This window comes from Cervus elaphus, chromosome 5 (assembly GCF_910594005.1).
Source record: "Cervus elaphus chromosome 5, mCerEla1.1, whole genome shotgun sequence".
Classification (NCBI taxonomy): domain Eukaryota; kingdom Metazoa; phylum Chordata; class Mammalia; order Artiodactyla; family Cervidae; genus Cervus; species Cervus elaphus.
In genome coordinates, this window is record NC_057819.1 from 109,686,158 (window position 1) to 109,711,008 (window position 24,851).

General features: G+C 48.6%; 1 protein-coding gene across 3 annotated transcripts in view; it reads right to left on the minus strand.

The window, feature by feature from the left end:
• Positions 1-3,367: 3,367 nt before the first annotated feature.
• IGF2BP1 (insulin like growth factor 2 mRNA binding protein 1) overlaps positions 3,368-24,851 on the minus strand; it is a 48,385-nt gene continuing 26,901 nt past the window's right edge. For 2 of the 3 annotated variants that reach the window (XM_043904264.1, XM_043904263.1), the window contains 11 exons: positions 19,465-19,528; positions 18,034-18,315; positions 17,178-17,312; positions 16,086-16,208; positions 15,082-15,217; positions 14,335-14,457; positions 13,882-14,001; positions 13,005-13,079; positions 12,171-12,302; positions 11,648-11,761; positions 3,368-9,967 (listed from right to left, as the gene is read on the minus strand). In XM_043904264.1, the coding sequence (XP_043760199.1) occupies positions 9,875-9,967; positions 11,648-11,761; positions 12,171-12,302; positions 13,005-13,079; positions 13,882-14,001; positions 14,335-14,457; positions 15,082-15,217; positions 16,086-16,208; positions 17,178-17,312; positions 18,034-18,315; positions 19,465-19,528 (1,397 nt within the window). In that variant the 3' untranslated portion in view covers positions 3,368-9,874. The remainder of the gene's footprint in view (positions 9,968-11,647; positions 11,762-12,170; positions 12,303-13,004; positions 13,080-13,881; positions 14,002-14,334; positions 14,458-15,081; positions 15,218-16,085; positions 16,209-17,177; positions 17,313-18,033; positions 18,316-19,464; positions 19,529-24,851) is intronic. The other variant, XM_043904265.1, reaches the window with a different exon arrangement.

Below are 24,851 nucleotides of genomic sequence, written 5' to 3' on the forward strand. Positions count from 1 at the left end.
AAAAAAAAGCAGTTTTTTCTTGACAGAGAAAATCATTGTTTTAAGACGCTTGACTTGGTAAGCATGTCTGCATCTCAATGAAGCTCATGGGTTGTGGTTGCCACCACTGGCAGGCATCCAAGGCCACTCAGAAGGAGACATTTAACTTGCCACACAAGACATCAGTAGAGTGAAAATTTTGGACACCAGAGGAATTTTCTAATACTTCATGCAGTCACAATTCAAACAGGTGACACATTTCAATACCAACTACACATTTATAGAATGAATGGGTTGGACCCTTCACCTACAAAGTTACTTTTGTTTTTTTTTCCTCTCTTCACTTTTTGCCCAAACTCTAGTAGGTGCTTTCTCATGGAAACACAGGTAGGGCAGTAGTTGAAAGCTGAGTGAACAACTTGCACCAAGAAGCAGCTTTGCACTTACTTTGGCTTTTAAGTGGCCATTAATTCAGCCTCAAACTCACTTTTAACACCTGAAAGCACCAATCCTACCTCCAGCTCCTTGACCTCCAATGTTGTATCAAGTGGCAATAGCTATCAGATCCCTGGAAGTCCTGTCCCATGAAGCACGCAGCCCCTGAATAGAAGGACCTTTACCCTCTTGCCCACCACTGAATTACCAGATCTTGGGGCACATACATTATTCTCTATCCTGGCCCACACATACTCCAGTCTTTTTTTTTTTAATTGGAAGGTAACTGCCTTACAATGTATTGTTGCTTTCTGCCATACAACGTGAGTCAGCCGTAAGTATACATATGGCCCCTTCCTCCTGAACCTCCCTCCCACCCCCTTCCAGACTTCTTTCAAGGGCACTTTATGAGCCCCATGCTGGGCACCAAATTTGTCACACTCAGGTATCCATGACAAAGCAGGGCGAGGCCAAGGTCTGACTGATCTGACCAGAAAAGACAGAAAGAAATGTATAGTTAATTACTTACATGGATGGCGAAAAGAAGAAAAAGGCTTTCCAGTAAAACTTTCATCTTGTCTCATATTCACCAATGAAGATTTCTCTTGCAGAGGTGCCAGTGAGCCTTATGAAAGATAGTTTCCCAAATAAAATGTCTATGTGACTCTAATAACCTCTCTAAACTTCAACTGCTTCATTTGTAAGATAGGAATAACATTTACTTTAGGATTGTTGTCAGTTCAGTTCAGTTGCTCAGTCGTGTCCGACTCTTTGCGACCCCATGAATCGCAGCACACCAGGCCTCCCTGTCCATCACCAACTCCCAGAGTTTACTCAAACTCATGCCCATCGAGTCGGTGATGCCATCCAGCCATCTCATCCTCTGTCGTCCCCTTCTCCTCCTGCCCCCAATCCCTCCCAGCATCAGGGTCTTTTCCAATCAGTCAACTCTTCACATGAGGTGGCCAAAGTATTGGAGTTTCAGCTTCAGCATCAGTCCTTCCAATGAACAGCCAGGACTGATCTCCTTTAGGATGGACTGGTTGGATCTTGCAGTCCAAGAGACTCTCAAGAGTCTTCTCCAACACCACAGTTCAAAAGCAACAATTCTTTGGCGCTCAGCTTTCTTCACAGTCCAACTCTCCCATCTATACATGACCACTGGAAAAACCATAGCCTGGACTAGACGGACCTTTGTTGGCAAAGTAATGTCTCTGCTTTTTAATATGCTGTCTAGGTTGGTCATAACTTTCCTTCCAATGAGTAAGCATCTTAATTTCACGGCTGCAATCACCATCTGCAGTGATTTTGGAACCCCAAAAAATAAAGTCTGACACTGTTTCCACCGTTTCCCCATCTATTTCCCATGGATTATTGTCAGGGTTAAATAAATAATACCTCAAATAGACTTTAATGCCTTAACAAGCACAATATTTATCACAACAAATATTAGCCACCATTAGGAAATATCCACAGGGTTTTATTCCCATGTTAAACCACCTTAATTATTCTTTTGGTTGGGGGCGGGGGGGGGGGGGCGCTGTGCTACATGTGGCTTGTAGAATCTTTGTTCCACAACCAAGGATTGAACCTGGGCCCAGGCAGTGAAAGCACTAAGTCCTAACCACTCAACTGGCGGGAAATTCCCTAAAGCTCTTTTTTCTTTTTCCCTTTCCTACCTTAATTATTCCTGAAACAAGTCAGAGAACAAATAAATACTACTCTGCTTGGGCTTCCCTCATAGTTCAGTTGGCAAAGAATCCGCCTGTAATGCAGGAGACTCCGGTTCAAATCCTGGGTCAGGAAGATCCCCTGGAGAAGGGATAGGCTACCCACTCCAGTCGTCTGGCCTGGAGAATTCCATGGACTGTATAGTCCATGGGGTCACAGAGAGTCGGACACAACTTAGCAACTTTCAGTCACTCACTGCTATATAAAGCTTCCCCTAAGGCTTGAGAATCATGCCCCAACATCTACCCAATTATTTGGGAAGGCACTATAACAGCAATACTAAAACTAGTCCAACCTTATCCCATCCCATCCAGAGTCACTGCGCAGAGGACGAGGGTAGGTGTGGTGTCAGTGTACTTAATAAATATTTCCCACTGTCCCCTGTGGAAGTCAAGGTCTCACTGATGTGCTCAGTATCTGGGGCTGCTTAAAACAGGGGGAGGAACAGTTCTTAGTGTGTTCATTCTACCCGACTTCTAAGGGTAGCCACATCTGTCCACTCAAAAGATAACCTGCGTGCATGCTGAGTCACTCAGTAATGTCTGACTCTTTGAGACCCTGTGGACTATTGCCGACCAAGCTCCTCAGTCCATGGTATTCTCCAGCCAAGAATACTGGAATGAGTAGCCATTCCCTTCTCCAAGGGATCTTTCCAACCCAGGGATGGAACCCCAGTCTCCTGCACTGCAGGCAGATTCTTTACCTTAAGCCCAAGATAACCTGGAATGACACTTTAAATGGGGAGTTGTTCCTCTTTTAAGGAAAAGGCTGGACCAAGAATCAGGAGAGCCAAGTCAGGGTCCAGGCTGTCTTGCACAAGGCTGTCCCTCCACTCATCTAGTTTTCAAAAAGGAAAAAAAGAGAGGGCAAGGTCACAGTAGATGGTGACCGAGCTCCCTTCCAGGAACCCTCCCCCATCAAGGCCATTGGCATTGTTTTTCTTACAGTAGGTATCAGGAAGAGCAGCTGTAATTCCTTTGCAGACATTACTCGACATTTTTAATAGTGAAGGCCTTATACCAATATGCCAAGGGAATTAAGAACAAGGCACCATTTAAAAGCCACTCTTCTTTTACTATCCTGTAAATATAAGAAAAATGCCTACTTCGAACCTGAGTGGCTCTGGTCCCTGGAGACCAAAGCTCCAACCCCAGAAGTCTGACCATCTCAGCAACCAGATCCCCCAAACCCTCCGAGACATACACTCTCTCACAGCTTTCAATATAAGTTTCCTTTTATTTTGAAATTGAAACAACGGAATCAAGTGATTTGTAGCAGAAACAACTTTCATGGGAAAGAAAACTGGAGTGCTCATCCAGCAAAAGAACAAACTCCAAAAGTCTGAGCCAGCCGCCCCATCTTCCCAGACCAAGCACAGAGCAGATTAAAGGGTGGGAGAAAGGGTACAATCAAAATTTGGTGGTGACAGCTGGCCGATTCCCAGCAAAGTACAACTTCCAAAGTGGCCACAGTTACAGAACAGGGTCACACAATCACAGGCACAAGTCCCCCACTCCAGTCCCCACCAAGTTTTGCATTCATAAAAATAATTTTCCACTTTCCTAAGTGATGTCTCAGGACTGAACGCAATTCACTTTGCCTCAGAAGGGACTCTCTTATTCTGGTTCCTGGGATCAGGATCAACATGTTGGAGTAAGGGGAGGATTCAAGTGGTGGTAGAGAATGTTTATTCCTCCTGCTAACTCATTATCTGCTGAAATTCATTTTGAACACCTTTACACTGCAGTAGGTTATAGAAACTTGACACAAAAGGGTTACAAGTGCCCCCCGCCCCCCCCCCAACCTCCACAGGTTGAAATGGTGAGTCCAGACTTCAGCACCGCCACACACACAAAGCCTTCGTTCCGTGGGGCTGAGTGAAGTCACCCGGCTAAGAAGCAACAGGGAGAGCACAGATAGGAACTCACCGACAGGAATGAGGTGCAGGGTGGGGCAAGCCAGGGGGGCAGACTGCGAAAGCTGTACCTGTTAGAATAGCACATTATCTCAGACCAGGTGGAGAAAATTGCCGAAGAGTGAAACTTATTTGTGGGGGAAAAAAAAGAGAAAAGTTTAGGGAATTAAAACAATCCAGCGGTCACTGGAAAATGTCTCCCTCTTAAGAACTTTTTTTTTTTTTTGGCTTTTTTTTTTTTTTTTAATTTTTTGGAAAGTATTTTTAAGGTAATATTTTTTTTTTCCTTTGGAAAAAGAAATCTTTTTCCCCCCCTAATCTAAGCAAGTGGAGTTGCCACTACCTAATTTATCTCTATTGTCTTGCTAAGAGGTAGATAAAACAAAAGTGAAATGGGGCTTCTATGAGGAGGTCCATTAGAGGGTGGGGAGGGGCTGGGATCGCCCAGTGGAACTCCCCGACTACAAAGGCTCCTGAAGACCAGAGGACCAGGCCCTCGGCCTCTCAGGATAAGGGATCCTGCTCCACCTCTCCAGAGCCCACCGTCCCTGTGAAGACTGGGAAGGGGTAGAGGAGGTGGAGAATCTCAAAGAAACCCTGTTGAAGACGACTTAGCTCCGGCTTCCCCAGGCTTCCTGGCTGTGGGGCTGAGTGGCGGGTCCCAGGCCAGGCCCCACATCTCACCTCCTGGCAGCCTCCTCTGGTAGAAGACAGGAGGCCTGTCCTCTCTTCCCCCTCTGGTCCAACAAGATATGGCAGGTGAGAGCACGGCAGGCTGCAGGGAAGAGGTGAAGCAAGGGTCCCCGGGGCGAGGAAGGCAGAAAGGCGGGGGCCTAATGACCAGTCCTCTCAACCCAACCAATGAGTTATCTAGCAGGCACGCCCATTCCTCAAGGACAAACCTTCTGTGGCATAAGCCTCAGCTCACTCCTCCTGGCTGGGATCTACCCCCTTACTCACCAGTCCCAGCCCTCGGTTCTAATCTCACTGTGAGGATTGAGGTAGTTAATCCATTTATACTCGTAGCATCCATCATCTGTGGTTACTCAAAACACATGCCCCGAGGAGCTTCCTGCTATTTCATTTCAGAAAAAAATTCTTTTGTCTCGTCCATCCAGATTCAACCAGACTAAGGCACCAGTAACGGCGCCATCAGACTGTGCCCCCAAGGAGGTGCACAGGGCTGAGGGTCAGGGCTGGGGCTCCAGCCCTCACCCTCTGAATCCGCCTTCAGTCATGAGGCCTCCTCCCTGTCCTGTACCCCAAGAGAGAAGTCTTATGTATCCAAAAGAAAGAAACTGCAGTTTTCAGCTGGTGTTGCCCTAAGTCTGAATACAAGAGAAAAGCCCTGCCTCTAAATCACCAAGAGTTTGGAAGGGAAATGGCTTTATGTCCCCTGGCACCGAGGATCCTTCTTCCATCTTCCTGCAGTTACTGGGGCAGGCTGTGCTGTTTTCCTCCCACCGGTTTTCAACAAATTGGCATGTTTTGAACATCAAAGCCTCTAGGATCTCCGCGTCAACACTTCAAGGGGAAGGGGGACCTCCTACCCTTGAGTGAGAGAAAGGAGGGAAGGTGGACTAGAGGCAGGAGCTCGGGCGGTCCCTGGGGGGCTCTGTGAGGTAGTTACGCAGCACCGCTGTTCCCAGTGTGGCAGAGAGTATGTCTGGGGTGGGAGGAGGGGAAGGCACCCTGCAGAGCTAACTGAGGCCCCTCCTCGTTGCCAGTCTGCCAGGCCTGAAGAGAACTCGCAGTGCTGTCTCTGCAGTGGGGGCGGGGGATGGAGCGCAGCCTCACTGGGAGGAGCCCCCAACCCCCCTCCTTCCCCAAAGTGCAACCGGAGCCACTGGACCCCTTCTCAGCTCCCTGTGCCTTGGCACACACCGCCCCCACGTCCCCCAGGAGCCTCAGAAGGGAAGGGCCGGATCTTTTAGCCCATACAGTTCCCGGGACCTCTCCCCCTCTCAGACAGCCCAGGTTTGGGTTCAAAGGATGGTTATTGCTTTGATTCAGAGATGGCGTCTCTCACAGCCTGTCTTTGGCACAGGGGAAAATGGACACACAGAACCAACTGGAGCGCTCCCCTCCAGGGTTCTCGGGTTCTACATGGGGTCTCTTCTGCCAATCGTGAGGCATAACTTAACAGAACAGCCCCCACTGCTCCCAGAAGTGGAGAGCTCAGGGTAAAGGAAAAAAAAGACTGAGAAAGGACCGGGAGGAGCGCAGGAAAAGAGAAGAAGGAGATGAACTCCCTGTCCCTAAAAACGGCGCTCTCCTCCCCAGACCCCTCCGGGAGCCAAGTCCGCAACCCAAACCGCAAAAGGCAGCCAGACCCTCAAGGGCCACTGGGTGTCACCGTCAGACGCAGCTTCAAAGTCAGGGAATCAAACCATTTTGGTTTTTTCACGTGTTCCACAGAATTAAAAAATACACCCTAAAAGTGATGGTCTTTTCTTTAAAATATATATGTAGCTCACACACATATCAGAGCACAGAAGTTGTTTTTTTTTAAAGTCACTGTTTTCAGATCATCCAAATCTCTCAAGTGCATTTCACATTAACTTGTTTTCTCACCAAGGATGGGGAAATGGAGGTGATGTGCAGGGGGCGGAGTTGCCCCAAGACCTGGCCCAGAGGTCAAAGGTGGAACCACCAAGACAAGCCCTTTATCCTGCTAAACCTTAACCACCAAACCATATTCCTTTGCTTTCCGGTAGCGTAACTTGCACAATTTTCCTGCTGGGCAAATATCAGCCATGCCGAATCCAGGTTTGACAGTCCCTTGCCACACTCCTGGTCTCTTCTGGGAGCTGAACCAGCCAGAGGGAAAGGATGTGGGCTGCAGGTGTGATGGGAGCAGGATCCCAAGCAAACTGAACACTGCAACAATCCCATTTCAGGTACTGTGGGGGTTTTATTCTGATGGCAGTTTGAACCAGATATCAAAGCATGCTTGCTGCTGGAAATTCACCTTAAATCACTAAATGGCCGATGTCTGAATGTTATCTGCTTCATTTTGGAATAAAGCATATAGAGCCAGAAATACAAGTTGGGAGACCCTTTTCTGTGGTTTGGACAGGTGGGAAGCTTAATTAAACTGGCCTGGTATCATCTCTAAAGGCTTTCCTGCTTCCTCCTCTTTGGGGCAGACAGTTCTGGGGGTCTATAAAGGAACGTCATGGGAAGAAAGTAACAAGACACCAATGAGGCAGGAACCTGTCCCCAGCTACATTCCCAAATCCCTTGCCCCTCCTTGCCACCCACCACCCTAAATCAAGGATTTATAAGTGTGGGCCCGCTGTTAGAATCAATCACATCAATTGAAAGAAGATGAGGAGACAGAAGGGCCAGTTATCTGTTTGTCCCTTGGTCTACTGATAAAGACCAAAAATGGCAAGATGGGACTAAAATGAAATAACAGTCACAATAAATGAAAAGCACTGCAATGACAAACCAGGTGGACCTCTCTGCGGGTGAGAGGGTGGCTTTGTCTCTTCCACCAATGGAATCTTGGCTCCCATATTTTTAGAGAAGTGTACATTTTTTTAAGGGTTTGTTTTTTTAGTTATTATTTCTCTCCTCGATAAAACGGAGGCAATACTTTTAAAATATCTCAACAGCACCACTGGTGGGAAAAAGCCGGGGTGCCCTTTAACCAAAGGGGGGAGGGGAGACCACAGGCCAGCTGCTGGAGGCTGTTGCTTCGCCCTTGGGGCCACAGCTCTGCTGGGCCTGTCAATCTCATCAGGCAAGATTTTCCCGGGAGAGGTGGGTGGCTTAGAGATCAGAGTCTGACCCTGGGCTCTCTCACACGTGGGCCTTCCCTCTGGGCCCAGCCTCCCTCCAAGGGGCAGCACCGGCTGCCTTTCCCACAGGGCCTGTTCTCCATAGAGACTTCCTAAAAGAGTTACACTGGCTCATGTTGTAAGAAATTATGAAACATAACTTTCTCGTTTTTTTTTTCTTTTCATTAAAAAAATAAAATATTCAAGACTATCAGCTTCTCTTTTGCTTTGCTTTTCTTTTTTATATAAAATATCAGCAAGCCGCAAAGAAAAAAAGATTAAAAAAAAAAAAAAGAGGTGGGGGGAACAAAAAGGAAAGTAATTGCTGAGGTAACTTCATACCTTGAGGTAGTTTACTTTGCGCACAGCATTACCTGACTGACTCCGCCCACATGTCATGGTTGTCTGGTTGGTACTGTTGTTGCAATGTTGCAAGGAGGGGAGTCCCGAGCGTGGGCTCTTCCACACGCAGAGGCCTTCCTCCCTTCCCAGCACACTGGATAGCATTGTCCAAGGTAGCTAAAGTGCACCACCCGGCTAATCTGCGCTGACGATCAGCACACGAGGAGGGGAGGCCAAACCTCATTTAACTGACGGCTGCTGTCTTCCACGAGGGCTGAACTTAAAATGGGACCTTACTTGAGCCTGGAAAATTAATAAATTAAGCTTGTTTACCCTTTTGTGCATAATGCTGCTGGTATTTTGAATTTTGTTTCTTTTAGGCACACATAACATCAAGCCAACGACTCGTGCAGGCAGAAACCATCAGTTAAATACGCCTCTAGGATAAACACAGAAGCAAATACTCTCCGATTTACTGAATATTCGTAATAGATGCCAAATGATGGACTTCAGCTTTTTCAGGAGCTCAGGGGCGGGTTGCACATCCCACCACCACCAAGGGAACAGTGCCGTGGTGGGGGAGTGCCCCGCAACCCCCGCTTCTGGGAACCAGCCCTTATGCGAGCACGTGGGCCGGGGTGAGGGCACAGTGGCAGCCTTTGGGGCCACTCAAGTCCTCCATGGAACTGAGACTTTATCAAGGGGAGTTAGGGTCCCCTTCCCAGTGCTCGTATCCAATCATTAAAATAGACTAAAAAAATATAAAATCTGCCTGAGAATGGCAGGAATCAGGGACAGCACAGTGGTCAGCCCCTGTCCCACTGAGCAGTTGGCACCACCCATGTGCTCCTGGACATGGCGTGGGACTCTCACGGTTAGAGGGACACGAACGGGGCAGGAGTCTTGGTGGGGAAGCCCCGACCACGCGGGCAATTTGAACTGCACCAGTTTCTCAAGGTGGTGATCTGGAATCCATCAGCCACAAGGGCACTCCTTTTAAACGTGGATTACTATTTATTTTAATCATCTGTCTCTCCCATTCTTTATTCCTCGCTATTCCTATAGGTTGGTTAGGAAGGGATCGGAATTAATCTACAGATGCCGATGCGTCTTCTCCCTTCGAGTCAATAATATACACAAAGCAATGCACTGGTTCCCACTTTTGCCAGTAGCAGAAAGATGAGCTAATCAGTGTGAATACAGGAAGAGGTGATGTCAGGGCACGAGAATAGAGGTATTTTAATCAATGAACCAAGGAGGAGAAGGCTGGAAGGGCTTTAGGGTCAAGAAGTAAATCATCCTTTGAGATTGATTAAAACACCCCTCTGCATGTTTTAAAAACCTGAAGGAAATTTTATTTCTCTTCCCACTGGGGTCTGACCCACCCTCTCGATGGGACCTGGAGAACTTAAAACAATCCACGTTTAAAAGCACCCTGAGCTAGAATTTCCAAGGTGACACCCTCAGGGGTGGGCAGTGTTGGGCCAATTGGTTGGGTGTTTGGGGCTGAGAGATCAGGGTTCCTCACTGGAACAACTTTCTCAAGCACGTGGGCAAACCTGATCTACATCCCGGCCCAAGTGTCCCTGATTCCCGCTCATTCTCAGGCCTGCTGGGGAGATCATGCTCTCGATTTCGGCCTGTTGTCCTTCAGCCGACATGATGGGGGTCGACGTGAAGGGGCTGGTCACTTCCTCCGGGCCTGGGCCTGGTTACTCTGTCCCTTTTGGTGCAGCTGTTTGACTTGGGCCAAGATGTCTCGTATCTTCCGCTGAGCCATCTGCAGAAAGAACACGTGAGAGTGAGGATCTTCAAAGGTGGGGAGAGACAGCCCGACTGGTGAGACAGGCCACCGGGGTCTGGATCCTGGCAACAAACAGATCACACGGGACTTAGAAGAAAGGTAAGAGAGGGCTGAGGGTTAGAGTGACAGAAAGTTTCTTTGCCTCTGAGCAGACCCTGAGCACCCACTCGATTCATATAGGGGAGTGGAGGAGAAAAGCAGTATAAAGTCACTCATCAGAATTTAAAACATGACCAAGCTGACACATGTTTCTCAACTCAAGGGGGAACTCCCTAAGTTTCCAGGAGTATGTGTTGTCAGAAGATCAAAAATCAGGAGGCCTTTTCACCAATCACAACTCCACTATGCATGTAAATATCCAGGGAAAGGGGATGAAATGGGATAACCGAAAGGTAGTGAAGTAAGCTCCACCGTGAAAGTGGAGAAAACAAAGGACCGGTATCTTTAACTCTTTCCTTGTTAAAAATTTCTTCCCTATGAACAAAGGTTTTGTGAGGGAAACCAACTGTCCACTGTGATTCACTTGACAGAAATATACCAGAATGTCTGCTTTCCATAAGATGAGTGACTGATTTTCCTGGTTAAAGAGAAAAGTTGGTCTAAGTTGGGGAACGAATGTGGAGTTGACATTTTTATATGTTAATGCCTCCTGTCAGCCCTGTGCTTAATGTTTTATAAAGTTTTTCATTTAGTTCTCATTCTAACCAACAAAACATACCCCCCCTTCAGTATTTAATACATCCTGGCTCTTCTGCATCCCTGAATACATCATTTACTCTCTTAACCTCATGTTCCTCATTTGTACCATGAGGTTGTTATGAGGACGACATGAGTTAAGAGACACCACATAGAATGGTGCTTGGTGTAGCAGGAGCACCCACAAATCTTAAGATAGTTTTTGTGGCTATTAATTGTTCCCAAAGGACTGTCAGAGAAAGCCGCCATGCCACACTGGGGTCTGGGTTCCTGTTTGGCCCTTGATTTCATGAGCAGCCTCAGATGGGCCAAAACCTGCTGTGACAGGCTTATCCTCTGGGAATGGAAGGGGTGGTATCCAATAGCCTTCACAGCCTTCCAGCTTCAACAATCGGAGGTTTTAGGAAAACCCCAGTCGTTTCAATCACCCTGTAATCTGAATCTGATATTTGCCCTCCTTTCTAGACTATGGGGTCAGTCCCAATGCTGGGCACTGCTGACGGGCTCACTGGAAGCAGCACAGAAATGGACGGTGAGTGCCAGGATGAGACCAGGAGGCTGGAAGAACTGGAAGCAGGATGGAGCAGTGGTTCTGGGAAAGAGGAAGGAAATGCACTGGAAAAGGGCAACCCATGGTGTTACCCCACAAACCAGACTGGGCAGTGGCCAAGACACATTTCTCTTCTCCAGTGCAAAAGAGAAGGACTGTGATTAGACGACAGTGAAGACTATCAACATATCACATACAGCACGTAACATTAATAGTCACTGTACATAACATATACCTACGAAAGTAAGTCAAATCACTGTCCTTACAGTCTTAAGAGGGAATAAGATATCTACACATCACACCCTACACCTGGAAGAGAAGAGTGACCCAGGCCAGAGGCAGGCAGAATCCTGCTCCTCTGATCCCCAGGTTCCTGCCACCCTCCTGTGATGGGGGAGTGCCATATGTACCTGGCTGGCATAGAAATGCCCGATGATCTTGACGATGACCTGGTCATTCTCATCAGGAGTCTGGTCTCTTGGCACCACCACCTCAGCTGCTGTCAAATTTTGTAGCTCATTCACCTGGGGGCAGGGGTGGGAGCAGGAGGACAGGTCAGAGAGGTGCTTGGGTGCTGACAGTGTCAAACACGGATGGCAGTGGAGGGAGGGGCAAGAGGTTTAGTCACTAGCTGGTAGAAACTGGAGGATTCAGGAGCTGAGCTTGGAGAGCAGAATCAAGTAAAGGGGCAAAGTGCAAGTACTAAGGTTGAGCATCCCTGGAAGTGGAATGGCTACCCACTCCAGCAGTCTTTGTCTGGAGAATCTCATGGACAGAGGAGCCTGGCAGGCTACATGGGGTTGCAGAGAGTCAGTCACAACTAAGTGATTCACACTCAGAGATCACTCAGGGTGGGGAAGTAGGGGGCCAGGGCAGAGCTGTCAGGTTCAGGGACCAACATCCAGAGCTTTCAGCCTGACCCTCATGGCTCACCGTCTTGCCACCTTTGCCAATGACCCGGCCGGCTGCTGACGCTGGCACCCGGATATGGGTCTCCAGCTTTACTTCTTCCTTGGGACCAAAAAAGTTCTCCTCCTTGAGTTTTCCATAAATTCTTCCCTGAGCCTGAGAAAAGGAGGTCATTGTTACATTGGCAGTACACATATATGTGACAAAAGGGAAGCTCCCCAAGCCCCACCCCCTCGTGCGGGGTGGATCACCACCTAGGACAGGTGACAGGAAAGGTCCACAGCACTAACCTGTCAACACTCCTTCTGCTCACTTGTAACACTGGGAGGCCTGGGCAAAGTAACTGAATATGAATACGTAACTCCCCAGACGAATACAGTACCTAAACTACAAACCAGACCTAAGGGGTCTGGGAGGCTTGCATGGACTCGGACAAGTAGGGAATGGCCTGAGTGGCGGTTGGAGGGTCACTCAGCGGCAGGCTGCTGTCACTGCACGCAGCCTAGGGCTGTCCCCCGTCTCCAGCCCTCCCTAGATCAGAATAAGCTACTCTATCAGCTCTTTAGCTGTCTGTCAGAAGTCCGAGAACCTAGGAACGTAGTAGGGACATAAAGGAGAGAAGAGCCTTCCTTAGTCACTACAGCAGAGGGCAAGGAGATGGCCTTCTTTTCCGTGTGCCTATTCACTTTCAGGAAGCAGAGGGGGAAGGCGTTAGAATGCAAGTTAAATGTCAGTCTGAAAGCAGCTGGGCAGCCCCGAATTTACAGGGAAGCTTAAAATCTGATGCAGATTTGCACTCTGACACAAACTTGATTGATTCCCCTGGGTCCTACTCGAAAAAACAATAAAGACCAGAACCTTGAATTGGGCTTCTGGGGGTCCAGTGATGATGACCATACGAACTTTGGAGTCTGGAGTTTCAGGAGGAGCAATCTACAAAGCAAACACTGGTCACAGATAAGCGCTCTATCGCCCCCTCCTCCAGAACCCTACCAATACCCTGCTTCCACTCCCCACTTCTGATGGCCTGGGGGGTGAAGAACAAAGACCCCGGACCCAAGGCTATCGCCCCTGTGCCAAAAATCTTACGAGGACACAAGTGCCTTTGTTTCTTGACGTGTTCTAAGTAGGGACTCCCTGCTCACCACCCAGGAGAGTTTAGTTGAGTCCTGCCAAGAGGGACCACTGGTGGTGGTGGTGGTAGAGGGGAATGGACTGGCCTCCCAGAGAATTTCTGGGAGCCCTTATTCACCAGGGAACATACACTGCATTTGACCAAAACCTTTCAGACCACTGAAACCAATGGCTTTAGATTTGTGAAATTTAACAAAGCATTCCTTCACTGTGACAGGTTCTCCCTGACCAGGGAAGGTGGAAAGATGGCTAAAATTTACCGAGCAACCACTGTGCCTCAAGCACTGAGCTGGGGGCTTTGGCTGCATCATTTCAGAGTATTCTGATCACTACTATGCTGACGGGGAAAGGAAGGCTCGGGTACTATAGCTCAAAAACTGCGACTGAACCCAGTCAGTCTTGCCTGAACTGAAGCTCTCCTGTGCTATGATACCACTTCCTCTCTTAGTCTGAAAGCGAAGTCGAAAGCAAAAGGAACTGGGACCCCACAGGAGAGAGCCCTAACACTAGGCAGATGGGGTGTCTGAGAACCAAAGGAGAGGGTGATGGGAGCAGAGCGCCCTCACACCCCGGGAACCAGAAGGAGAACAGAGCTGGTCACCTTAATGGAGGCGCTGGCGAAGCGGGAGAGCTGTTTGATGTGCTGCCCCTTCTTGCCGATGATGGCGCCCACCGCCTGGGCGGGAATGAACACCTGCACCATCTCCTGCTCTGGAGCCTGCTGCCAAGACAGGGTATGTCATTAATGCAGCTCCAGTCACGGGGCACAGCCCAGAAGCCCCTCCGTGGCCCTGCCCTGCACCGTCAATGAGGAAGGGGTGCAGCACCCAGACACCAGCCTGGGCGACATGCTCTGCAGCTCTCCCCATGCCCCACAGGGACAAACGGAAGCTGGGCCAGACGAAGAGGAAGAGTGCTGCCGGCACTGCTCCGGACAGCTAGCGCTAGTGGCTGGGAGCCCGTCCCTCGCCCTGTAAATTGCCAAGTATCAGGCTCCCACAAGGAGCTGGGCCCGAAGTGAGCTCACGGACAGCTCAGGGTCCCCTGCACCTACCATAAAGGAGCTGTAAGGCGCAGCTCCGGTGACGCTGCTGGGAGGCGGTGGCACTGCACTGGAGGAGGCTGGAAAAAGACCTACAGCGGCCAGGTTCAGGCCGGGGATGAGATGTGACTGCAGCTGAGGAAAAGAAGACAAAGAGAAAGAGGTTGGCTCATTCGGATGGGGCCTGGTAGCTCCTGTCCATGGTGCTGGCTGAACAGGAGGGTGAATGGGCCAAAACAGGAGAATGGCATGCTTTTGCCCCAAACCTGCCTGCCCCTCTGGTATTCACAACTCTCACATGAACACGAGGGTTCCCACCTCTGAGGTGAAGGGACACCGTTTTAGACCCTCAGACGTCCTTCTTCTCCAGCAGTCCCTCCCCTCTGATGGAGGCAGACCTCAGGCGACAAGGTGGGGAAGATGGGTCTCTGACTTCTAGGACTCACATTTTTGGTCATGTGACCCACATCCTCACTCATCTTTAAAAACCAGATGAAAACTAGGAACCCTCTCCCCCACTAAAGTGTACATAAACACGAAGTTTACAGAGGGAACCACAGACCTCAAAGCCCAAGACTGGATCCCCACTTGCACCCAGGAATCAAATGAAAAACCCCTATTAATTCAGTGCTAAAAGGACTGATCAATCTTGAGGTCCAAAAGCAAAGTCAATGTTCCCACGACCCCAGCATGTGAACACCCATCCACTTGGAGACCCACTTCTGCTACGGCTCCGGCTCAGAGGCTTCTGACACTCACGCTCATGGCAGCCACGTCATTCTCATAGGCTTCCCGCACTTTCTTCATGATCTCCTGCTCGGCCCTGCAGCAGTTCTCGATGGCGCCCTTCACAGTGATGGTCCTCTCGGGGTTATAGAGGGTGAGATCCTGCAGCCTGGGGCAGGGAGCAGAGCAGCATCAAGCTTCCGCTGACAGGCCAGGACCAGGAAAAGAGCCTGGCTGAGGACATCACAGCCACGCTGTTTCCACATGATGTTTAGTTTGGGGCAAATATGAATAGCTCTGTCTCTGGCCTTCAGCTCGTCCCTAGGGCAAGGTTTCCCTACAGGGAGGTGAGGACATTCGGCACAGACTGGTAAGCAAGGAGGGTGCTCCTGACTGGAAACTTCCCCAGTGGTGCTAGACAATCCATCTTCTGTGCCTTTCTGAAGCAGAGCAGGTAATTTGCTCACAGGGAGAGGGAAATGGCAACCTACTCCAGTGTTCTTGCCTGGAGAATCCCACGGACGGAGGAGCCTGGTGGGCTGCAGTCCATGGGATCGCAAAGAGTCAGACACGACTGAGCGACTTAACTAAGTCTCTTCACAAAGTCAAGAGACACAGTGTTCACAGAAGGGCTAACGGATCCGTCCTGAGAAGCAGGCCATCACACAGAGCACCTGCTCAAGGCTCAGGAAAGGATCTGGGTCCGTCCTCTCCCCGTGGCCTGGCAGTGTGCCGGGAACACTCCCCCGTACTGGCCCCTGGCAGCAGGCTCTCTCCCCAAGATGCAGAGCGAGAGAGACAGGATGCAGCTGCCGAGGACTGAAGAGGCAACACCCTAACCACAGCCCTCCCTCCCACAGCGGTGATGGAAGGACTCCAGCCCTTACAGATAAATACTCTTCATCGCTGCTTTATCTATCCTTCAATAAGCAGAAACTGTATCCGACTTATGGGGCAGGTGCTAAGGATGGATAATGAACTATGCCACCCTGGGGGCCCAGGTATCCCACTCGCAGAGGGAGAGGAAAGTGCCTTACGAGGAAATGGTGATTTTTGTCTCTGTGTCCTGCTCCACCTTCTTCAGGTTGCGCCCTTCCTTGCCAATGAGACGCCCAACAAAGTTATTATGGGCCAGGATCTTCAGGGGAACCTCGTCAGCCCTTGGGAAGAAGTGAGGGACAAGAGCTCCTTAGATGGCAGGCCGCTGCAGATGGGGGTTTCCGGGACAAACGCCAGAACCAAATCGTGTTTTCAAACAAAACCATGAAGATCAGTGGGAGAGAAATGGGAAGTAGCGACAGATGGCAAAGGCTCAAGGTCACTATGGGTGATGGGTGTGTTCCTTAACTGGTGATGGTTTCTGTAAATATACTCGTATTAAAAACTCATCCAAGTGTATACTCTCAAGGGGGCATACTATAGAATTTAGCTCAGTTGGTAAAGAATATGCCTGCAATGCAGGAGACCCTGGTTTGATTCCTGGGTCAGGAAGATCTGCTGGAGAAGGGAAAGGCTACCCACTCCAGTATTCTGGTCTAGAGAATTACACGGACTGTATAGTCCATGCGGTCGCAAAGAGTTGGACATGACTGAGCAACTTTCACTTTCATAGAATTCTATGTACCTTTGGGTTAGTGGCTCAGTTGGTAAAGAATCTACCTGCAATGCAGGAGGATCCGGTTTTGATCCCAGGGTCGGGAAGAGCCCCTGGAGAAGGGAATGGCAACCCACTCCAGTAGTCTTGCCTGGAGAATCCCAAGAACAGAGGAGCCTGGCAGGCTACAGTCCATGGGACGGCAAAGAGTCAGACACGTTTGTGCAATTTCTTTCACAGAGTTCTATGCAGCTAATAAAGAACAAGGTGAGCCTGTGTACTGATGCACGACAATGAAAAAAACAGACTGTACAACAGCATGTTCATGATGATCCTATTTGTGCTAAAACACATGCATATACATACATGTGCACGTGCCTACGAGGGCACAGCACTGCTAGGATACATGGGGCCTTATTTACCAGGAGGAGGATTCATTTTTCAGCTTTCACCCTGTTGTACAATTTCTGTGTCCCCTATTTGTCTGTGTTAGGAGTTGAGGAGGCGGCAGTGCCCAGAGAAGCTAGCGCCTTACGTTTTGGTGTCCTTGGCCTCCTTGTGCATAATCTCCAGGATCATCTTACAAGCAGAAGAGCAGCCCTCAGGGGTCGAGTGGACACTGATGGCCTTCTCGGCAGCACCGGCATTCTCCTTCCTGTGCACGTCGATCCTAACAAGCACATGGATGGTTAGCTGTCCCTGGTGAAGCTCCTCAACCCAAAGTACAGGCCTGCTCTTCTTGGAACAAGGCCAAGTGCGGAACTGAGACAGGCAAGAGAAGGGCAGCCTGTTGCTATGGATTCTGTCTCAGTCAGGAGGCGGCAGCCGAGAACGATGGCATCTCTCGGGAATCCAGGGCTGGGGATCAACAGCCCTCAGCTCTGAAGCTGCGTTTCCCCCTTGAAACCACTATAAAGGGAAGGTACACTGTGTCAAATTAAAAGCAAATGATAAAAGGGTGCATTATGAATCAGAACACAAAATGACCTGCTCTGTTCCACAGATCGGCTATAAAGATTAGAGAAGAGCAGTGGCTGTGTGCAATGGGAGACAGGTCAGGACTACGCCCTCTCACTGAGGTCCCTGACTGGCCTGTCCTGCTGCCACCGATAATCAGTGTTGAGGTCACAGAGCACCAAGGAGAGGCTTTCTTCCCAAGACTAGTTTTGCTCCATGAAAAGTTCTACAAAGAAACGCTTCTTACAACTAGTGTGTGGCCCAGCCATTGCCACCAAATGGCACATCCCAGGCTTATTCTATCTCCCAACATTTCCTAAGAGGTAAAGTTGAGCTGAAACCCCCTCCGTGTGTTTCTAGGAGGGACCTCGCCTCCTGGGCACCAACCACTGTTTCCTGGCCCCACCTCTACCTCCCCTGCGGCCAAGACTCACTTGGACTGGGTCTGTTTTGTGATGTTGCGGATGGTGGCCCCCTCCTTGCCAATGATGGCGCCCACATATTGGGTGGGCACCAGGAGCCGCAGGGGGATGTCCACTTGCTGCTGTTTGGCTGGGGCCCCAGCTGCCACAGGGGAGCCCTGGCGGGGCTGACCCCGAGAGCCAAAGCCTCCTCGGCGCCCGTTCTCAGGACCCTGTGTGATCTGCTCATCAGGAATGTAGGAGACCTTCAAGGCGTGGTTCTCTAGCTGGTGGCCATTCAGCTTCAAGATGGCTCTGAGGACAGACAGAAAATCTACCGGTCACTCCAATCCATGCCAATCACACCAAATGCTCTCCAGGTATAAAGCACTCAGTTGGGTTACAACATGGAACATTCCAGAAGAAAGGGACATGACCTCCTGCCCACATTCCCACCTCCACCTTAGAGACACCACCTGTCTAAATAAGACATCAAATAAGGTAGTATAGCAAAAATAAGCTAATTCCGTTGAATTTGGGGATTGGCTTGTTAATTTCAAGTTTCCAAGTAAACTCCATGGAAATAGAAGAAGTGGAAACAGAATGGCTTGCACAAGTTTAAGTCTATCTGGAATGTCTGCAAACCAGGACTAGTGAACACCGAAGGGAGGGGCCATGCGCCATCCATTCCCTGGGCTGATGCTGGTTAGAAATGTTAACAGACCAACAATATGCATTAGGAAGTAAGCAAGTGTGGACTTAAAACCAAGTTAAGGCCCATAGATTGGCCGCAGGGACCTCCAGAAAATTCTGAGCACAGCAGACACCTGAAAGAAAACCGAAGGTTTGAGAAAGTGGTACAGTTCTAAACTAGGTTGGAGAAAACAAATGGGATAGAGGCAACATGTTGAAGGAACAAGAAAACCATCGAAAGCAAAATGTGGCAAAAGGCCCATAACAGAATATAAATGAAGTCTATCAGTACCAATGGGGTGGGGCAGGGTGACTCAACCAAACAGCTAGGGAGCCAGAAATTGTGGATGTGATGGGACTCAAGGTGATTCCTGAGACATTAATAAAATGTCTGCTTCTGCCACATCACAAATCTTTTAGGTCTCAGTTCCTTCTCATCACCACTAGATGGCGCCATCAACACAGCAAAGGACCCTATGGTTCTGCAACCAGAGACCTATCAAAAGTCAGCATCTTCTAAAGAGGATTTCCCACCTTCTCAGGGGACTTCTATGGGTCTCTCCCTTCAAAGCTTATCCTATCAATCCCAGGGAGGTTTCTGAACCTTTGAGATTCCTGAACCAAAAGACAAAGAGTCTGGCACTGGTTGCAACAAAATGAGAGGTTAGGCGGGGACTGGGGCCCATCCACACCCCATCCTTGTCAAAGCAGGGGCACCTGGCTCCCAACAACCACAAAGACCCTCCCTATCCCACTTCTGGGTCCACTCACTGCCTGGTCTGTTCCCGGTTGGAATAGGTGACATTGACCACTGCCGTCTCGCTCTCGGTGTTCACTGGGGGAGCAAACCAGAGATCAGGGTTAGAGCAGTGAGTCCTGGAGATGGCACCAATGATGTTCTTTAAAGGCTCATCTTTGAGGGCCATGCAGTCAGGAAGGAAATCCTTGAAAGACAAAGCAGAACATTTCCCCTACAGGCCCCTTTCATCACAACTCCTGGAAAATTGACATTAGCCTATCATTTTCCTTTAACTTTAATATGCCTTCCTTCGATTTCCCTGCCAGCCCTCAAGAGAGCCAGGCATACAAACGGATGTGCAGTCAACATATCAGCAGTTATGCAGCAGAGAGAACACACATTCACACACACCCGAATCTGGAAATAAATTTATTCTTAGAAAGAAATTTAAACTAGTTAAAAATCACACACAGAGTGAGATCAGGCCAAGAAAACGTCTGTAAGGACCTCCCTGAAGAGACCTGAGAAAACACCTGTACCCACTTTACAGCGCCCGAGAGGATTCACTGATCAAATGCAAGTATGTCAGCACCGAGCTGAGGAAGCTGACAGGAGCGGCTGCCATGGAGTCTGGGGGGCAGGTTCTGGGAACGGACTTGGGTTGGATGTTAAGAGTTCCATGTGATCTGGCCACATACTCTTCCCCCATTTTCAATTAATAAAATTAACCTCTGCTTTATGTGTCAATGTCTTGTGATTTTTGGGTCCCCTAGACATTCAGAAAACTAAGATCATGGCATCTGGTCCCATCACTTTATGGGAAATAGATGGGAAACAGTGGAAACAGTGTCAGACTTTGTTTTTTGGGCTCCAAAATCACTGCAGATGGTGATTGCAGCCATGAAATTAAAAGATGCTTACTCCTTGGAAGGAAAGTTATGACCAACCTAGACAGCATATTAAAAAGCAAGACATAAAAGAAAATGCAAAGTAATTAGCCTCCAACTAATAAAAATAAATGGAAAAAAAAAAAAGCAGATACATTACTTTGCCAACAAAGGTCCGTCTAGTCAAGGCTATGGTTTTTCCAGTGGTCATGTATGGATATGAGAGCTGGAAAGCTGAGCGCCAGGAAAGCTGAGCGCCGAAAAGTTGATGCTTTTGAACTGTGGTGTTGGAGAAGACTCTTGAGAGTCCCTTGGACTGCGAGGAGATCCAACCAGTCCATCCTAAAAGAGATCAGTCCTGGGTATTCATTGGAAGGACTGATGTTGAAGCTGAAACTCCAGTACTTTGGCCACCTGATGCGAAGAGCTGACTCACTGGAAAAGACCCTGATGCTGGGAAAGATTGAGAGCAGGAGAAGGGGACAACACAGGATGAGATGGTTGGATGGCATCACCGACTCAATCGACATGAGTTTGAGTAAACTCCGGGAGTTGGTGATGGACAGGGAGGCCTGGCGCGCTGCGGTTCATGGGGTTGCAAAGAGTCGGACACGACTGAGCAACTGAACTGAACTGAACTGAACCGAGCGACTGAGCTGAACCAAGTACCCTGGTAGCTCAGACAGTAAAGCGTCTGCCTACAATGTGGGAGACCTGGGTTCGATTCCTGGGTCAGGAATATCCTCTGGAGAAGGAAATGGCAACCCATTCCAGTACTCTTGCCTGGAAAATCCCATGGACGGAGGAGCCTGGTGGGCTACAGTCCATGGGGTCGCAAAGAGTTGGACACAACTGAGCGACTAAACTTTCAGACGTGCCTAGAGAATCCCATGGATGGAGGAGCCTGCTGGGCTGCAGTCCATGGGGTCGCTAGGAGTTGGACACGACTGAGTGACTTCACTTTCACGCATTGGAGGAGGAAATGGCAACCCACTCCAGTGGTCTTGCCTGGAGAATCCCAGGGACACGGGAGCCTGTTAGGCTGCCGTCTACGGGGTCGCACAGCATCAGACACAACTGAAGCGACTTAGCAGCAGCAGCAGACGTGCTCAAGAAAGCAGGGCTCTTTCTTAGGCTTAAAAATCACTGCAGATGGTGACTGCACCCATGAAATTCAAAGACGCATGCCCCTTGGGAAAAAAGCTATGACCAACCTAGATAGCATATTAAAAAGCAGAGACATTACTTTGCCAACAAAGGTCCGTCTAGTCAAAGCTATGGTTTTTCCAGTGGTCATGTATGGATGTGAGAGGTGGACCATAAAGAAACCTGAGCACCGAAGAATTGATGTTTTTGAATTGCGGTGTTGGAGAAGACTCTTGAAAGTCCCTTGGACTGCAAGGAGATCAAACCAGTCAAACCTAAAGGAAATCAGTTCTAAATATTCATTGGAAGGACTGATGCTGAAGCTCCAATACTTTGGCCACCTGATATGAAGAACTGACTCATTGGAAAAGAGCCTGATGCTGGGAAAGATTGAAGGCAGGAGGAAAAGGGGACAATAGAGGATGAGATGGTTGGATGGCATCACGGACTCGCTGGACATGAGTTTGAGCAAGTTCTGGGAGTTGGTGATGGACAGGGAAGCCTGGCGTGCTGCAGTCCATGGGGTCACAAAGAGTCTGACAAGATTGAGCAACTGGACTGAACTGAGACCTGCTCAGCCCTGGCATGGGGGACTTGGACAAAAAAAAAAAAAAATCCACCCCTCCCCCCACAACACCAAAGGCACTCATCGCCACAAAACTGCAGTGCAGACCACTCTCAGCCCCTCTGGCCTGTCAGTAGAGCTCTCCCATCCCAATGGAGAGGAAGATTCTGCAAGAATCTTCTACCAGTTAAGTGGAAATACAGGAGTGAATCAAACCAACAAAACCTCTGCTCTCATGGAGCTTAAACATACTAGTAAGAAGAGAAAGCAAAAAGTATAATAAGCAAAGACTGTGAAAAGATGCTAAGATAATGGACTATTCAGTTCAGTTCAGTCACTCAGTCGTGTCCTACTCTTTGCGACCCCATGAACCGCAGCATGCCAGGCCTCCCTGTCCATCACCAACTCTCAGAGTTTACCCAAACCCATGTTCACTGAGTCGGTGATGCCATCCAACCATCTCATCCTCTGTCGTCCCTTCCTCCTCCTGCTCTCAATCTTTCCCAGCATCAGGTTCTTTTCCAATGAGTCAGCTCTTCGCATCAGGTGGCCAAAGTACTGGAGTTTCAGCTTCAACATCAGTCCTTCCAATGAATACCCAGGACTGATCTCTTTTAGGATGGACTGGTTGGATCTCCTCGCAGTCCAAGGGACTCTCAAGAGTCTTCTCCAACACCACAGTTCAAAAGCATCAATTCTTCGGCACTCAGCTTTCTTTATAGTCCAGCACTCACATCCATATATGACCACTGGAAAAACCATAGCCTTGACTAGATGGACCTTTGTTGGCAAAGTTATGTCTCTGCTTTTTAACATGCTATCTAGGTTGGTCATAACTTTCCTTCCAAGGAGTAAGCATCTTTTAATTTCATGGCTGCAATCACCATCTGCAGTGATTTTGGAGCCCAGGAAAAATCAAGTCAGCCACTGTTTCCACTGTTTCCCCATCTATTTGCCATGAAGTGATGGACCATTACTCAACCATGAAAAAAAATTAAATCTTGCCATTTTCAGAGATGTGAATGGACCAAGAGCACATTATGCTTAGTGGAATGTCAAAAAAAGACAAATACTGTGTGATATCACCCATATAGGAAATCTAAAAAATACAGACGAATATACATGCAAAACAGAAACACAGATACAGAAGACAAACTAGTGATTACTAAAAAGGAGGGAGGGACATCAAGGGTATGGGGGTAGGGGGTACGGAACTGACAGATACAAACTACTATGTATAAAGTAAAATGATAGGAATTCCCTGGCAATCCTGAGGTTGGGACCCAGCACTTTCACTGCCAAGGGACTGGGTTGGATCTCTGGTCAGGAAACTAAGATCCCACAAGCCAATAAATAAATAAGTAAACAAAGCAGTCAAAGGACAAAAATATATTGCATAGCACAGGGAATTATAGACATTATCTTGTAACAACATTGAATGGAGTATAATCCTGAAAAATACTGAATCACTATGGTGTGTAACTGAAACTATTATAAAACAACCATACTTCAATAAAAAAAGATAAATTCATGTTCTCCCTGAAAAAAAGCAGAAGGGGTTGAGTGCTATGGAGAAATACAAATCAGGGAAAAGGAGGTGGTGGTTAGGGGTATAATTTCTCGTAGGGTGGACAGAAAGGGCATTGCTTAGTAAGTGGCATTTGCGCAGACGAAGAGTTTATTGTTACAAAAGCAAACATTTCCCATTCTGTTTTCTCCAGGGAGCAGGCATCGCCCCCAGATTCGGTGTGTTATGGTTCTCTGCTGAGCCTCTGAACTAGCAGTGACCCCTGCTGGGCACCCCCAGTGAGCTCTCCAATGTGCTCCCAAGCCACTGCTGTCTGTCCAGGAGTAACTGAGTCATCAGTCTAAGACGTAAGCAGGACTGGACAATGGTTATCAGGGACTGAGCAATGGCTATCAGTGCTTCCGGGTATGTCCTGGTGCTTATAATAAAAACAAACTCCAGAGTCAGAGCAGAAGAGAACCTGTTCGACTGATTCAGCACCTCAGATCTTTGTGCAGGCGAGGATTTTAATCATTTGTAATGATTTACAGCTTGCCCCTTTCCACAAAGAATTTGGAGATGAATATTTTGTCTCGTCCAGGTTTCTTAAAGATCTGCAAACTCAAACCATTTTGTCTGCCTAATGACCAAGCTCTACTTTATCTCCAGCCCAAACCACTTCAAATTTTTATTCATTCATTCATTTACTTTTGGCTGAGCCGGGTCTTCACTGCTACACACGGGCTTTTTTCTAATTGCATCGAAAAGGGACTACTCTCCATTACAGTAGGTGGGCTTCTCACTGCTGTGGCTCCTTTTGTTGCAGAGCATGGGCCAGAGGCGCAAGGGCTTCAGTAGTTGCAGCTCAAGGGCTCTAGACAGCCAGCTTCAGCATTTGTGGCACCTGGGGCTTTGCTGCACCATGCCCCATGGCATGTGGCATCTTCCCTCTTCCCAGACCAGATGAAACCCACATTCCCTGCATTGGCAGGTGGACTCTTTAACCACTGGACCACCAGGGAAGTCCTCCAAATTTTATTTTAGCTCATTTCCTCTGAAAATAACTTATAATCTTAACCAATGGAGAAACTTCAAAAATCATAGCAAACTTTTCATGATCTAGAATTCTTTTTATCATTTCTCCTTCTGTAGGCCTACTATTTTTTTTTTTGGCTGCGCCAGGTGTAATCTGTGGCATGTGGGATCTAGTTCCTCAACTAGGGATCGAACCCAAGCCCCCTGCATTGGGAGACGGAGTCTTAGCCACTGGACCACCACGGAAGTTCCCGTGGGCGCAGTCTTGAGAAAGATTTT